Source organism: Phaenicophaeus curvirostris, chromosome 6 (genome assembly GCF_032191515.1).
Source record: "Phaenicophaeus curvirostris isolate KB17595 chromosome 6, BPBGC_Pcur_1.0, whole genome shotgun sequence".
NCBI classification, from domain to species: domain Eukaryota; kingdom Metazoa; phylum Chordata; class Aves; order Cuculiformes; family Cuculidae; genus Phaenicophaeus; species Phaenicophaeus curvirostris.
The window spans coordinates 14,891,436-14,905,628 of NC_091397.1; the positions used below are offsets into that span (position 1 = coordinate 14,891,436).

The following is a 14,193-nucleotide window of genomic DNA, read 5'->3' on the forward strand; positions in this document are numbered from 1 at the left end:
GGTTTTAACAGAGGTGGATGTGGGCTTGGAAGAGCAATAGTTCCTTTCTTGTGTTTCCAGAATTGTCTGGGGGATGCAGAAAGGTTTTCCAATGATGTATGTTTGCCTTTTTTCACCCTGAGTGACAGGTGAGGAATGCAAGGTATAGTAGGATCCCATCTGCGGTGGTCTGAAAGCATCCTCCTGTCCTTGGGATATCCAGTGCTGTATTTCTGGTTCATCCAAACACACTCAAAAGGGGAATCCTTTGTTAAAATGAGAATGGATGTTTTAAAAAACAGGTACTTGTTTGAAATATTTGGTAAGGTTCACCTGGACTGCTGAGGTCATTCTTTGAAGCCTTCAAATCAGAAGGGAGAGAACAGCCCTGAATGAAAATATTCCACCAGCCAGAAAAAGGTGCAAGCAGCTGTGATTCTTCCTTGGCCAGAGAGCCACCTCCCTTATAGCCAGATGAAGTCAAGGACACTGGCCTAAGATTGATGGAGGTCCTTTTCATCCATCTCTCATTTAGTACTTGTGTAGACAAATTTGAATCAGGGAGTGTGACAAGCACCCTTCATTTTTCCATTACCGCTTCGTGTCAGATTTAGAGCTCTTTGTTATCCCCCTGCTGATAGATAGTACATGTCGTATGTAGTTGTGTTCTTATTTATTTTTTTTACTTCCTTTAGAATGCAGAACAAAGCCAGTCACAAATTCCAAAGGAAACGGTAAGAGCTTTGTCTTTTCCATACTGGAAGACTCCCAAATGTTTTTAAATTGATATGGCACTTCTCCATCAAAGTTTCACAGATCCTTCTTTCACCTTGTATACTGTAGATGGCTCTCTCTAGCTTTACATTTTACATGCATTTTTACTGTAATTTCAAATACTGTTTGAAAGTAATACACAATTCAGTTATTATATATGTTCAAGTGCTATTTGAAATTACACCGTTTATACACAGCCAAAGGCCTTAATTGGAATGGTAAGGGAAGACTAGTAGCTTGGGTTACTTGTTGAAACCAATTGTTTAAATAGTGATTGTGTGACTGAAACCTGAGATACCAACATGGAAATTAGGGAGTTTGTATTTAAGTCTCAGTTGTATCCTCATAGCAAACCTGTGTTTATTAGTTATTTTTAAGAAACTATAGGCAAGTGGTATCAAATTTAGCCATTGGAAAGCTGTAACAGGTATGTGATGTGTCAGTGGGGCTGTATACCTTATTATATTTACATATTTATATACCTTATTTTAGTCAGTGAGAAAGGATCAGTTTTAATGCACTTTATGTTAATATATGTTAAATTTTTTTCTAAGAGTCAAGGTTTATTTTATGAAATATTAACAGAAGATACGTATTACCTTAAAACTATATTGTGTCTTAGTTAAAAGCGTATTTCAAGAAGCTCCATTAGGTTTCAAAATTAATTATTAAATTAGATTATAGAGAAATTAAGGGGGATTCATGCTGGGATTTGAAATTAGTTAGGCTGCTGAAAAGCAGAAAAAGTTCATCTAGGTGATTCAGAATTCCTTACCAGCAGTGGAGAGATGATGTCTGGGATAAAAAGAAAGTCAAGGCTAGGTAAAGAGATTTAAGGTACAGTCAATGTAACTGCTAATATGGGCATTTGAGCTGAATGTACCAATATTGACCTTTATCCCTCTGGCTTTTGATGTCCTTCTAGTCTGAAAGTCATCTCCATAAGAGTTCTGCAAAATCATAGGTGTCTCATTGTTTCAGACATGTCTTGCAGTATTTTTGTGTTGCATCTCATTAGAGCATGTGTATGTTTATCTTCATAGTTTCTTACCATGTACAGCTGGTATATAAGGAGATCAAAGCCCAGGACAGTATTTCTGCCTGTAATTGAAAACAATTGAGAGTCATTTGTTTGTGCAGCCTTATAAAAATGTCCAGGTTTTTAGGAGCAGAAATTCTGCTCCAAAACCTCTATAAGATTAGGCAGATTACCAACAAGGTGTTTGTATAAGACAATTGCTCTTCTGTTGCAAAGTTAATATTTTGTAGCAAATTCCACACTGAAAGCTTTTCTCTGCCATTTTTGGGACCAACACCCTAACTTCAACCAAGGAAAGACCAAAGGAAGATAAGCCTCTCTCATTTATTCTCTGTAGATGTGAGCTCAAAATTGCTTATTAACCAGGGGATTATGCAAAAGGGACAGAGGGGGTATGGGTTGCTAGGGATTTCTGAAAAAAAACATCAATAAATCCTAACAAGCCTTGGAAATAAGGAAATGAATACAGAAACATGTGGAGATGTATTTGGTTAGTGAGAGAATGAAGCAAGAAAGCTGGTCAATACAAAGCTGTTTATTTTGCATAATGTCTAGGGTTTTTCATTCATTATGGGATGGGGTTTTTTTTGTACTTATTTGGAGGCTCAGAGCAACAGTGATCAACAGTAGGAACAGCATGTCTCTCTAAATTTGCCTAAACCTGGTTGGGAATAAAAAAATGGACTAAATGTGAAAGGTTTTGGTCTGTATTTGTAATGCACAATGCTTCTGCATTTACCTCCCTGCTTCCAATCTACTTTGCTTTGGATAAATGCGATACTCTGGTTCAACAGAACTAATTTTCCTCGGCTGCACATTAATAATACAGTCACATTATTATTATCACCATCATCATCATCATTATTATTATTATTAGTTGTTATTGTTGTTGAAAGTATTTTTCATTGCTTTCCTTTATTCTCATTGGTTCCACCTCAATCCTTACTTATTCCTTCGTTGTCTTCTTTTCAGGTCTTTGAGATTTCTAATCTTGCAATTTCTCTTTCTGTCTCTGCTCTGATCTTCGTGCTGTTGGTCATGAAGTTTTAGTCTTCCAAGTGTCAAGGACTTGATAGTAGAAAGCAAAGCAAAAAAAAAACCAACAGCAAAAAAGCTGTTGATGAAAGCAGTGAAGCTATAGAAATGAGAGAGGTGAAATACAAGTCTGGTTTTAATTTAAAGGCAAAATGGTTGTGGGGATTTTTTGTTGTTATGTCTTTGTGCAGAGACAGAGAAAAATGCACCTTTGAAATTAAAAAACATTAAAATCTTTGAGAATGAAAGTCCTGAAATAAAATTTTTATGTATACCCCAAAGTATAAAGCCTAATTTATCAACACATTATCACCATCAATGGCTGCATTCATGCAACTGTTTCTTTGGAATGTTTTGCACTAATACTGTGGCACTTGGATGCATTACTTTGAGTCTTCACAGATATAATAAAAGAAAACCTTTTAAATTATTTTTTTCTTAATTTATTTGTCACTTGAAATCCATGAGAGAGTTATTTCTTACTACCCAGATAGGAAAGCGTATGACTTCATGTTTTGGACACCTTCACAGAATACTCAATATTCTCTTTCTTGAGCTTCCATGAGGAGTTTTAGTAACTTGCTAGGCACATGGAATTTAAGCTTTTGTCTCTGGTTATCCATAAGAAATACAAATTGCTAATGCAGCTTCAATTTCTATCCAGTAACTGTGCCCTGGTGAAAACAGTACTGCTGTTTTTACCTTCTGTTTTGCTGATGAGTGGAACAGGTGCTCCATTTACTGTTGAAGCAGGGAAATCTCCAGTATATTGGTTGAAAGATTGTTTCACCCAGCCACGAGTTTGTGCCATTTCCCTAGCTGGTGACAACATGGAACAGATGCACCTATTTCTAGACATAGTGATTATTTGGAATGTAGGAGATTGACCGTAATATGAAAACTAGTAATTTATCATTATTATTTTTCTGTTTCTAAGCATAATTATCTTAATCTTATTGCAGAGCATTGAAATGAACTGTTAATTATGCTATGTAAAACATCTGCCAATTATTTTTTCCTCATACTCTTTGAAAGTCAACAGTGTTTCAGTAATATTTTGCTTTTACGATTGTCATCCTCTGTTTGTTTTCTGAATTCAAACTGGCAAGTTATCTTTCACGTAAGCATAGTGTTAGAAAAATAATAATTATTTTTATTAATAAGAAGGATTTTGTAGGGTGTGTAGTCTGTTGGTGAAAAGAGATTGTACGTTAGGATTCAGAATTTCATTTCATGACTCTTGCACTCAGTAGCATGAGTGCAAGTTTTCTGTTCTCATTTGTTTTTCTGTCAAATTGCTGTAAGTGAGCAGAATGTTATGAATTTTAGTAAGTGCAGAATTTGTAACAGTGATGTAACAAAAATGGTTGGTGCATTGGAACAATATGTGGATGTTTAGCAGCCCTGATAGAAATTGCAAATGGGATTGCTTTTTATTTTCTTCTGAACTTGATCATCTGATATTCCTGTTATTGTCTAAGCTTCATTTTGATCGCTGTGTTTTTCAGAATCCAAGGATAATGTCATGGCTAAGCCTGGCAGTATTTTGGGGTTCAGTTGCTGCTCTTGCCATAGACTTTTCTGTGTGATTCTGAGCAAATTAGGTACACTTTTAGTGCAAGAATTCATCACCTATAGGACTGGGGTGATAATACCAACTTAGGCAGAGACATTTTAAATGAATTAATGCAAATTTATTCTTTGTATACTCTTTATTTGCAACTGTTCTTGTTATGAATATGAGAGATATACTAGCAAATGCCTAGAAAGATGTAATTTATATTGATTAATGGATGGAAAGTTCTTGGAGCTTAGTCTTGTGGGGAAAAAAGCACTATTGGTGTTGAGCTTTAAGATGGTGTTCTGCGTGCATGTGTGCTTTTTGCTTTTGGTGAAAAGCTATTTATATTACTTCAAAGTATGTAACCACTGTATATATATCCATGGCTGTTTTTCAAAAACTGTAAGTTAAATTTCCACTGCTTCATATTCAGCACTTACACAGGACTTGAGCTTTTATAACAGCTTTGTGTCATTAAGTTCATGCAACTCTTCCTTCACACGAAACCTTTTTTAGAAAACAATTTAGAGCTTCAAAGAGCTGCAGTAGGTGATCAAAATGTCTTTAAGTTGAGTCAGGATTGTATGTTAACTAATACTGGCCTACACAACCACCAGTGCTGATATCATTAGATACAGAATGATTTTATCAGAAAAGGGGAAGTTTGATGATTAAGCTAGTGCTGTTATTTCTTCCATGGTATTTTGGAATACAGCAAATAACTGGTGCTAATTATTTTTATACCTTTTTAGCGTCCTGATGTAAAGGGTCTTTACAATGCTTTTTTAAAACCATAGAATCATGGAATAGTTTGGGTTGGAAGGGACCTTTAAAGGTTACCTAGTTCAAAACCCCTGCAGTGAACAGAGACATCTTCAACTAGATTAGGTTACTCACAGCCCCATCCAAACTGATCTTGAATGTTTCCAGGTAGGGATGGAGCACCTATCACCTTGCTCGGCAACCTGTTCCAGTGTTTCTGCAGGATACTATTTGGTTTAGAGTCTTTTGCCACAGTAGGTACTCTGGCATTGAATAGCGTATTACAGAAATCACACAGTACCAGAATGGTAGTGGTTGGAAGTGACCTCAGAAGATCATCTAGTCCAACCCCCTGCAAAAGCAGGTTCATCTGCAGCAGGTTGCACAGGAATGTACCTGGCTAGGTTTTGAATATCTCCAGAGAAGGAGATTCCACATCATCTCTGGGCAGCCTGTTCCAGTGCTCTGTTCTGGGGCATTAATTCCTGTGAATAATTAATACAACAGTTGAGTGACTGTGTTTATGAATGCTCTTCAAGGAATCTGAATTTCCTGGAATGTTCAATGGTAATACACATGAACTTCTGTGTAAAGCTATGCTTGGGAATGACCCTCAGGCTCATAGTTTTGACTTTGTCATCTGCAGGTGATTCACCTGGGCTGCGCTGTGCCATAACCAAACTGTCTCTGCACAGCACTATGGGACAGTTCTAGCCATTTTCCCAAAGCTTGTGTTGATAACATTTGCTGGCCAGTTACTGTTTTTGTGAAATGCAATGTACCTTACCCTCCACCGGGGTTCTGTAATAGAGTTGCCTTAGTGCCATCGTTCAGGCTGCGAAGTCACCCTGAAGCCACTCTGGTGCGCATATCTTTATTCACCCTTATTGCATTATTTCCTACATACCAGCCTTATGTTATTTTGCCTAATAGGAGTCAACTGTGTTAGGCATTTGCAGTTCAAAAGACTGATACAGGATGTGAGACTGAAAGGGGAGCCCGGGTCTTTTAGTTGGTCATCTGCTAGCACAGGCAATAGGGTCATCAAGTTCCTTCAAACACTTGGCCCAATTTGGGGGAGTGCGAAGTTCACATTGTTAATTCAAATTCTTATTTAAACCTCTGAAAACTCATTGTCTGTGTGCGAAGCTTGTTTTACTGCACTGTTGGCATTAGACTCCCGGTGTTGATTCTTCCTTGATATTCAAATCCAGGGAAAATTGGAAGTTGAAGTCGTTTGTCACAGGTGCCTGAAAGGCTGAAGCTGAAGTAGGAGTAAGACACGGGTCAGTCCCAGTGCCGCGTACAGGCATTGCCTCATGTGGAACATGTTCCTTGCTGCAGACTTCTACTAGGGTGTTATTTCCCTTTCAACTTTGTTCTTCTGCTGGCTTTCCCAGACACTCTCTATCTGTTTCTTTAATCTTTCAGGTTTTGTTTATCTAGTAGGCCAGTGTGAAAAGTATAAAGACTTTTAGGGAGCTGTGTCATTAGTGTGTTGGGCATTGAAGTTTTTCTTCAACAAGGGATAGTGCAGAGAACTGTAGCTTTATAGGCTTCTTTGGCACAGCAGACACCTGCTGTGTATCTAATCCCCTTGGTTTTCACTTCTCTAGGATAAGCATCTTGTAAAGAATTGGAGTTAGCATTACAATTGCATGTTCGTTTCAGAATGTACAGTAGGAGCACGAAGTTTGAGTAGGAGCAACTTTGGAAGAGAGTGTGTTGGCCTGGATAAAGTACAGGCATTATGATAATGACGACAGATTGGTCCCTATTTGACGTTCTGAGATGCATAACCAACAAAATATTTTTAGTGGTCTGATCTGTTGATTTGAAATGTAGAAATCTAAACTGTTTAAACCAGTTTCTGTGGCAGCCCTGATCAGAGTGTTAGTATTGGGGAGAATAATGTTAGCACAGACAAGCAACGGCCTTCTTATAGATGTAAATAACATGTGGATGCACTTAAACGTGGGCTTTTGCAAAGCTTTGATTTTCATACTAAATGAAAATCACATGCTAGAGTTTTTGTCCTTTGGAAAACATTTAATTTTTTCCCAAACCATTTTTTAATCTCTCAAAAACATTAAACTGAAGACATTTTGGAATGTGGAACATGTTTTTTTGATATTGAACTAAGTCCTTAAAATGGATATAACTGGAAATGTAACGGGTCTGTTTTGCAGTATTTTCATGAGCTAGCATTTCTGCGTATAAATGCGTACCGAAGTTAATCCACATATAATATGCAAAAAACTTTTCCTTGATGGGATTAAAATTAAAACAGACCACATTTCCCATAAAATCTCAGAATTAAAATGTACTTTTTGATATTTAGCAGCTGCTGTTTGATTTGAACAAGAGTGCAGTCTTTGCCAGATGTGACATATTAACTTAGCTGATACGAATAATGAGTCTCAGTGTATATCTACAAATAAGATTCAGTAGTGTTTATCTAACATATGTGAGATATTAAAAAACTTAACCTAGGAAGAGTTAGAGAAATAAAGCAAGCATAAGAATTTTAGTTGGCTTAAATCCTATATAATTTTATAACTAAGTAAGTAGATAAAAGGCCTTGTATTTCAGGAGGAAAACAGGTTGGAGTGTGCACGTCACTGTTGGGTCATTAAGCAGGCTTTTCTCTGACAGAGGTCCAGTTTTAAATCTGAATGTGCTGCTGTAGTTATATTTATCTTTAATATCTACTCATGGCAGGATGCATCAACTCTCAGTTTTGACGCCTCCTGAGGGGCCTGAGCTGAAGTAGGAGAGGTGTGTTACAGGCCACCTACATTGCTCTGTTTTCAGTGTCTCCAGCAGTAACCTATCTATATTTTTTGAGGTACTAAATGTCACCTGCCACAAAACGGTTGTTAACCACAGATGCTGTTTTCCTTCCTTAGAGCTGCTCGATTTACGTGTTCTCCATATGTGTATTTGATGTCATATGGTAAAAGTGAAAGTCATCATCTTTTGGTGTATCTCTCTTTAGAAGGTGGTCTGATATGACAGCAATGCCCCCCACCTAAACTGAATAACAAAACAATTTGAGTCATCTCTGACGTCAACAACTTTTGTGTACAATAGCTAAGTGAAAGTTCCTCTCTTTTGTGTCTATCATGCAGGTTTTAAAATAGGAATTGTATTTTGTTATAATTATGCTGGGACAAATTTTACTGTTTTGCAATGTACAGGAGTTATGATTTCTTAGTATCATAGGTGCTTTGTAAGAAAGATAATGATTTCTGTATTAGTATCTTAGAAAGACTGAAAGTAACCTGCAGCGGCTGTGAGGTTCAGTTAAAATTCCCCATTATTGGAAGCAAGTATTGCAAAGTCTAGACCTTTTACTAGTCTAGCCTATGCTTCCTGGTGGGGCTTAACATCCGTAGGACTTCAAACTCATCTTTCAAGAACTTGGGGTTTTCAGTCCAGATAAATTCACAATAGAAAAGATGCATTTGTGAGGCAAAAACTTGATAGGATAACAAAATAATAACTCAGTAGAGGTTGGGAAGATAAAGGCTGTGATGTTAGAAGGCTGGACGCAATAGAATTTGGGGGCAGGTATTGTGAATAGATGGGGTCATTGGGTTCATTAGGTAGGGCTTGTGCTATAGTTACATAATTTGTCATGTGATTTTCATCATCATCTAGGAAGGGTGTGTTGGTACATGTACACGCATACATATGTGCAGACAAGAGCCCTGTAAGTGTTTTCGTGTCTGTTACATACATAGCCTAGAAAGGGTACCCTCTAAGAGTGTGGATACAGAGCTTTATTAATTGCTTTTCTGAAAGAAAACAGGAGTATGCTGGATTTTTGCTGATGGTCCCATGATTAACTTATTTCTTTTCTCTATATATGATCATAAAGTAACTTGCAGACAGGTTTCAGTGACTTAATAGCTGCTGAGAAGATGACATGTCTAAGCTTGCAAGAGAATGTTTGCTGGAGAGAATGCAGCCAGATTTGTAGCTGCAGCAAGCCACTTCAGAAACTTGTCCCAGCTTGATTGAAAATTGCTTCCCCTGTTAGGTGGGGGGAGATTTTTCTTTGCTGTTAGGTTTCTTTTTTCACCCTTCTCATGCTGCTTACTCACCAGTTGAACCCTAGTGAGTTTTCGTAAAGAGAAGTCTCAAGCGAGAAATTTCTTCATAGTATTTAAAATATAAAAGGATAAGAGGGAGATGCTGTTACTAACATGATGAAATAGACTTATTGCATTTTTGGCATCAAGGTCCATTTAAATGTTGTTTATAAAATTATATCAGGTTTTATGATCAGATCAGAAACCAATGCTACGTAGAAGAGTAAAATAATTTCCCTCCGGTTTATCCAGTGGCTTTTTTTAATCTCCATATGTATCAACGCATGGCCATAAGTTTGCTGTAGTCAGGAAGTTTATCTTTAAATTCACAGTATATTTTTGTTGTGGTTAAAAAGTGAAAAATTTATCGCAAATGTCATTTAGCATAAATCAATGCCAAATATGAATTTGCAGCAAAAAAAGTCACCTACATGTTTTATTACCAATGGAATTTTTATTACAGATTACATACTTGAGCAGCTTCATTCATTCATCCAACTGAAGATATTTCAGATGACCTTTTCCTTAGCAGACTCTCTCTGAACAGAATATTGTTTTGCTGTTGATTGTTTTGGACATAGTGTGTGGAAATTCTTAAGGGAGTTGAATTTTGTTGTTCAGGGTTCACGGTACATCATTTTGCTTCCATGTTTACTGCTGGCCTGTCAAAATATAGGAAGGAGTAAATTTCTCCTGCAGATCAACTAATCATGAAAATAGTGTTGAGGTGTTTGATTGACATAGTGAACCTGATAATTTAGAATATAGCAAGATCAAAAGGAGGTTATTGCAATTATGAAGATATTGTGTTCTCAGTTGAAATTTTTAAATAATGCATTTTAGATTTTTGTGCATTTTTATGCTGGTTTATGGATGTCTTAGGGGATTTCCATGTTTTTTTACATTTAGATACCTAATATTCAACACAATTTCAGTGCAAATTTTACCTTTTTACAATACCTGCTACTTAATTGATTGAGGAGAATCATTGCATGTAATGTTTCTGTACTCTAAAGGGCTTTGAGGAACAAAGGATTCAGCCTTTCTGAGGTTTTTCTTGTTCAAAATTTCACAGTACCATGCTAAATTCTTAGTCCTTATTTCTCTGAAAATGGCTCATATATGGCGTGCTTAGAGGACCGTTCTATGGGTTTGTATGCATGAAGCTGTATTCAATATATGATATACAGTAAGACCTTCGTTGGTACTATGGTGTGACACAAATGTTATAGTCGGTACTTTCTCATCCATAGTCCTTGAATCTCAATGCTTCAGTTATTCTCAAAAGCCACATTTTTCTCCTAAGTATTCTTAGAACAAAATGTGGGATATAAAAATGAAATGTTTGTTCTCTCTGTTTCTTTCTCTTTTTGAAATTTACGTTCAAGCATATGGTGCTGACAGATGACATGTAGATTCTAGAGGGCACAAAGCCTCTCGTGTCCCTAAAACTGTGGACACAGGTGTGATGGTGCAACAAACTGGCTTAGTTAAAAAAAGCTGTGGATATCTGATCAAGTTCCTAAAGCAATTTAGCTTTAGCTCAGTAATGATATTTTTTTTTCTTTGAATGATTTGTGAAATTTTCTGATGGCTTCAATAATTCTGTTCCAGTGCTGAGGCTGCTATTTCTCATTTCTTCACTTGCATGATCTACTCACTCATGTGCAGCTGCTAAGGAGTAGTTTGCTTCAGGTTTAGGCTTTAAGTTTCACTTCCACACTCTATAGCAAATATTAGCACTAGATCTTTTCCTTATTTAAGACTGTAGAAAACAAGCAAGCAGAAGCCTCACATTAAGAACAGTGGAGAGCTAATAATGCAGCTCTTTGGTCTCGCTGAAGAGAAGGAGCCTTAGAGGCCATTAACCAAGTCCTTGGGGATGCTTACGCTTGCTGAGATGCTCTCTCCAATGACCCCTTGGCAGATAGAAGTGCACCTGATGGGGATGGGCTGTGAAGGGAAGAGGTTTAGTTCTCTGCCCTGAAAGAGAGATGGCTGTGGCTGAAGTTTTGGCACGTTTTTTTAGAACACTAGAAAATAACTGGGGGAAGGAGGAAATTGATGGTAAATTTATGATAACAATAGTGAAGAAAAATCCAATAAGCTTATGTACTTCCTTGATTACCCATACATCCTGCCTTGACCTTATCTCCTTTTTGTCTTACAAGCTTTTATTCCTACTGTTTGTTAAGGAATATTGAAATGGTCAGCATGCATCTGTCTTGGATTGTTTTATTCTGTAGCTACTGACAAAAGATGCACTGAAATATATGCTCTAACTAGTGCTTTTGTGACCCAAACAGGAAAATTATGCTTCTGGTTTTCCCAGAATTTGGGAAATATTTTTTAGATCCATTATTTTTTTCAAAGACACACCTTTCCATTCCTGACAGCACAGATCGTGTTGTTTTGTGTGACTGAGAAATGTATTTGGATAATGGGATTCATAAGTGACCCAGCTTAGCTATGGCACTTGGATAGGGAATGTTAGCTTATTTTTTTAATTAATGAAGCATTATGCTTCGTTATATAAGCAAAAGATGGTTAGAGGCAAGCAAACAGTGTCTAATGCAAGGGAAGGGGTTGATGAACATGTTAAGGTTTGTGCTTTTAACCAAGTGGGAAAAGATAGAGCTCCAGCTTTTCTTTCCTTGGCTGTTTTGTTTCTCTCAGCAATCTGCCTGCCCTTCCATGTGATGTTTTCACGTTGCATTTCTAGGTCAGTGATGATACAACCAACATGCTTCTGCCCAAATTGATCATCTCAGTTTACTGTACTCCACACGGCTTGCATAACCATCTTTGACATAGTCTGTGATTGGATATCAGAAGAGCTTGTCAGCTTTACATTTCCTCCGGTCTTAAGAAACAGGGATGGCTCAGCAGGCACACATTAACTTCTCCTGTGTTTTGTTCTGCTCCAGGTTTCTGGGAGTAGGACAAAAATGGAGAGAGCAAGCTTTGCAGATAGATGAGAGCGATATGGGAAAAGTTATTATAAAATCAGTGTCAGTAATGGAGGTGACGTGTTTGCTAATATTATGGCCAGATTAATTCTTTCAGAGAAGAACTTCCACCTGTTGGACATTACTGTGCATTCTGGTGGACATTCTCTTACTCTTTCTCCTTCATGTGGGTGAGAAAAAACCAGCACAGTTAAATACATGAGCATCTTTCTGGAGGCCAGACACAATGTCCACTGCAGAACAGTCTTTAAGGGCATGATTTTTTTCTCTAACTGATAAAGTTATAATCAAAAGTGGTTATAATCGCTTTGTTATAACTGAAAAATGGTCAGCGACAAATGGACAATGTCTACCACAAGGAATTGGGCCGCTGAACATATTGGTCCTTGTCCTTGCCCATGGTGGGGAGGTGGATCTAGATGATCTTTAAGGTCCTTTCCAACCCAGACTGTTCTATGATTCTGTGATTAAGCAGCCACCTCCTGTGTGTAAGCAGTGCTCCTCAGGGCCTGACTGTTTTCTTTCCTGGGTGCTGTGCCGATGTGTGCTGCCCCTGTGAATGCCACTAGAACACCTGCTTCCAGCCCACCACCACCCTGTGCTCAACAGGAGGTGAAGAGAGAGGCTGTTCTCCTGCACACGCCTGGCTTTTGGATACAGGGGAGGGTATCACTGAGCAGCTCCTTGCCAGGGTCAACTGGCAGGTCTGGGACTATAATTCCATTTGTACAGAACCTGGGATTGTCCCAGCCAGGCTAAAACTGCGAGTCAAGAGCAGCAAGGAACCAAAGGTATGAGTAAGAGGACAGTGGTGAAGAGCAGAGCTGAGAAAGACAGGATAATTGGCACTCAGAGCTGGATTTGATGCTAAGCCTGGCAGTAGCAGAGAGGTGTACTGTTGCAGATCTCAGTGGTGTAATTTTCTGGTTTTCCTAACACAGCTAGTTTTAAATGAAATGAGGTGAATGAGTAATTTTTGAATTTTAATATTATTGTACTTAATTTCTCCCCATGACTGCAAAGCTACCATAGATGATGATGATATTGTAAAAATTCTGTAGGTTTGCAAGTAAAAATATATTTCTGATACAGCTCTCTTTTGGATAATGAAATAGCAGCTTGCTTCTGAGTTGGTTTTAATGGCACATTCAATAATGACACGATTAAATTATTTTACTAGACAGAGAAGCTCTTAAACACAAACATAAGATATTTCTGAATCTAGTCATCAGCTGGAGGTGATAGAAAATACACCGCTTGTGCATGTTTCTTCAAATAATTACTGTGGAAAATATTGTGGCATTGTAGTTAAAAGCAGGGTTTTTTTTAATGCTGATAATTGTAGAGGGAAGTGAATTCCTAAATAGAAATGCTCTTCTATAATCCTATGCTAATCTTCCCAACAGAAAGCAGAAGAGGAGGAGCTTGTCCTCACACCTGATGGCACCAGGGAATTCCTGACGTTTGAAGTTCCACTAAATGACTCTGGATCAGCTGGACTTGGTGTGAGTGTCAAAGGTAACCGGTCAAAAGAAAACCATGCCGATTTAGGAATCTTCGTCAAGTCCATTATTAACGGTGGAGCAGCATCCAAGGTGAGAGGGAACATCTGTGTACTTTGCTCTTCCTTAATTTTCCATGATAAAGCAGTTTTGAAAATAGCCACAGATTCAAGAAGAATGAGATTGCTCTGTAAGTAGCTTTTTCTAATTATACCATCAGAAGTAACATTTAAATTTCTACTCAGATTCACATGTTTGTGCTTCCTAGGTTTTAAACAGCCCCTAAAGATTCAGGGGAAGGATACGAGTTCTCTGTGGTACAGTTCGATTAGTATGCTACTTGTGCAGTCAAGTCATGACAGTAGCTTGCAGTGCAAATCTACAACTGGAACAGACATTTCCTGCAATGGCTGCAATAGAAGCTGTTATACCAGTGTTCATTTGGCCATAAACTATTAGAACTAAGTGTACTTGC

At 37.8% G+C, this 14,193-nt stretch overlaps 1 protein-coding gene across 14 annotated transcripts in view; it reads left to right on the forward strand.

The window, feature by feature from the left end:
* PARD3 (par-3 family cell polarity regulator) overlaps positions 1–14,193 on the forward strand; it is a 450,646-nt gene that overhangs the window by 255,860 nt on the left and 180,593 nt on the right. For 10 of the 14 annotated variants that reach the window (XM_069859364.1, XM_069859365.1, XM_069859353.1 and 7 more), the window contains 2 exons: positions 675–713; positions 13,623–13,811. In XM_069859364.1, coding sequence (XP_069715465.1) covers positions 675–713; positions 13,623–13,811 — 228 coding nt within the window. The remainder of the gene's footprint in view (positions 1–674; positions 714–13,622; positions 13,812–14,193) is intronic. The other 4 variants (XM_069859367.1, XM_069859355.1, XM_069859362.1 and 1 more) reach the window with 1 other exon arrangement.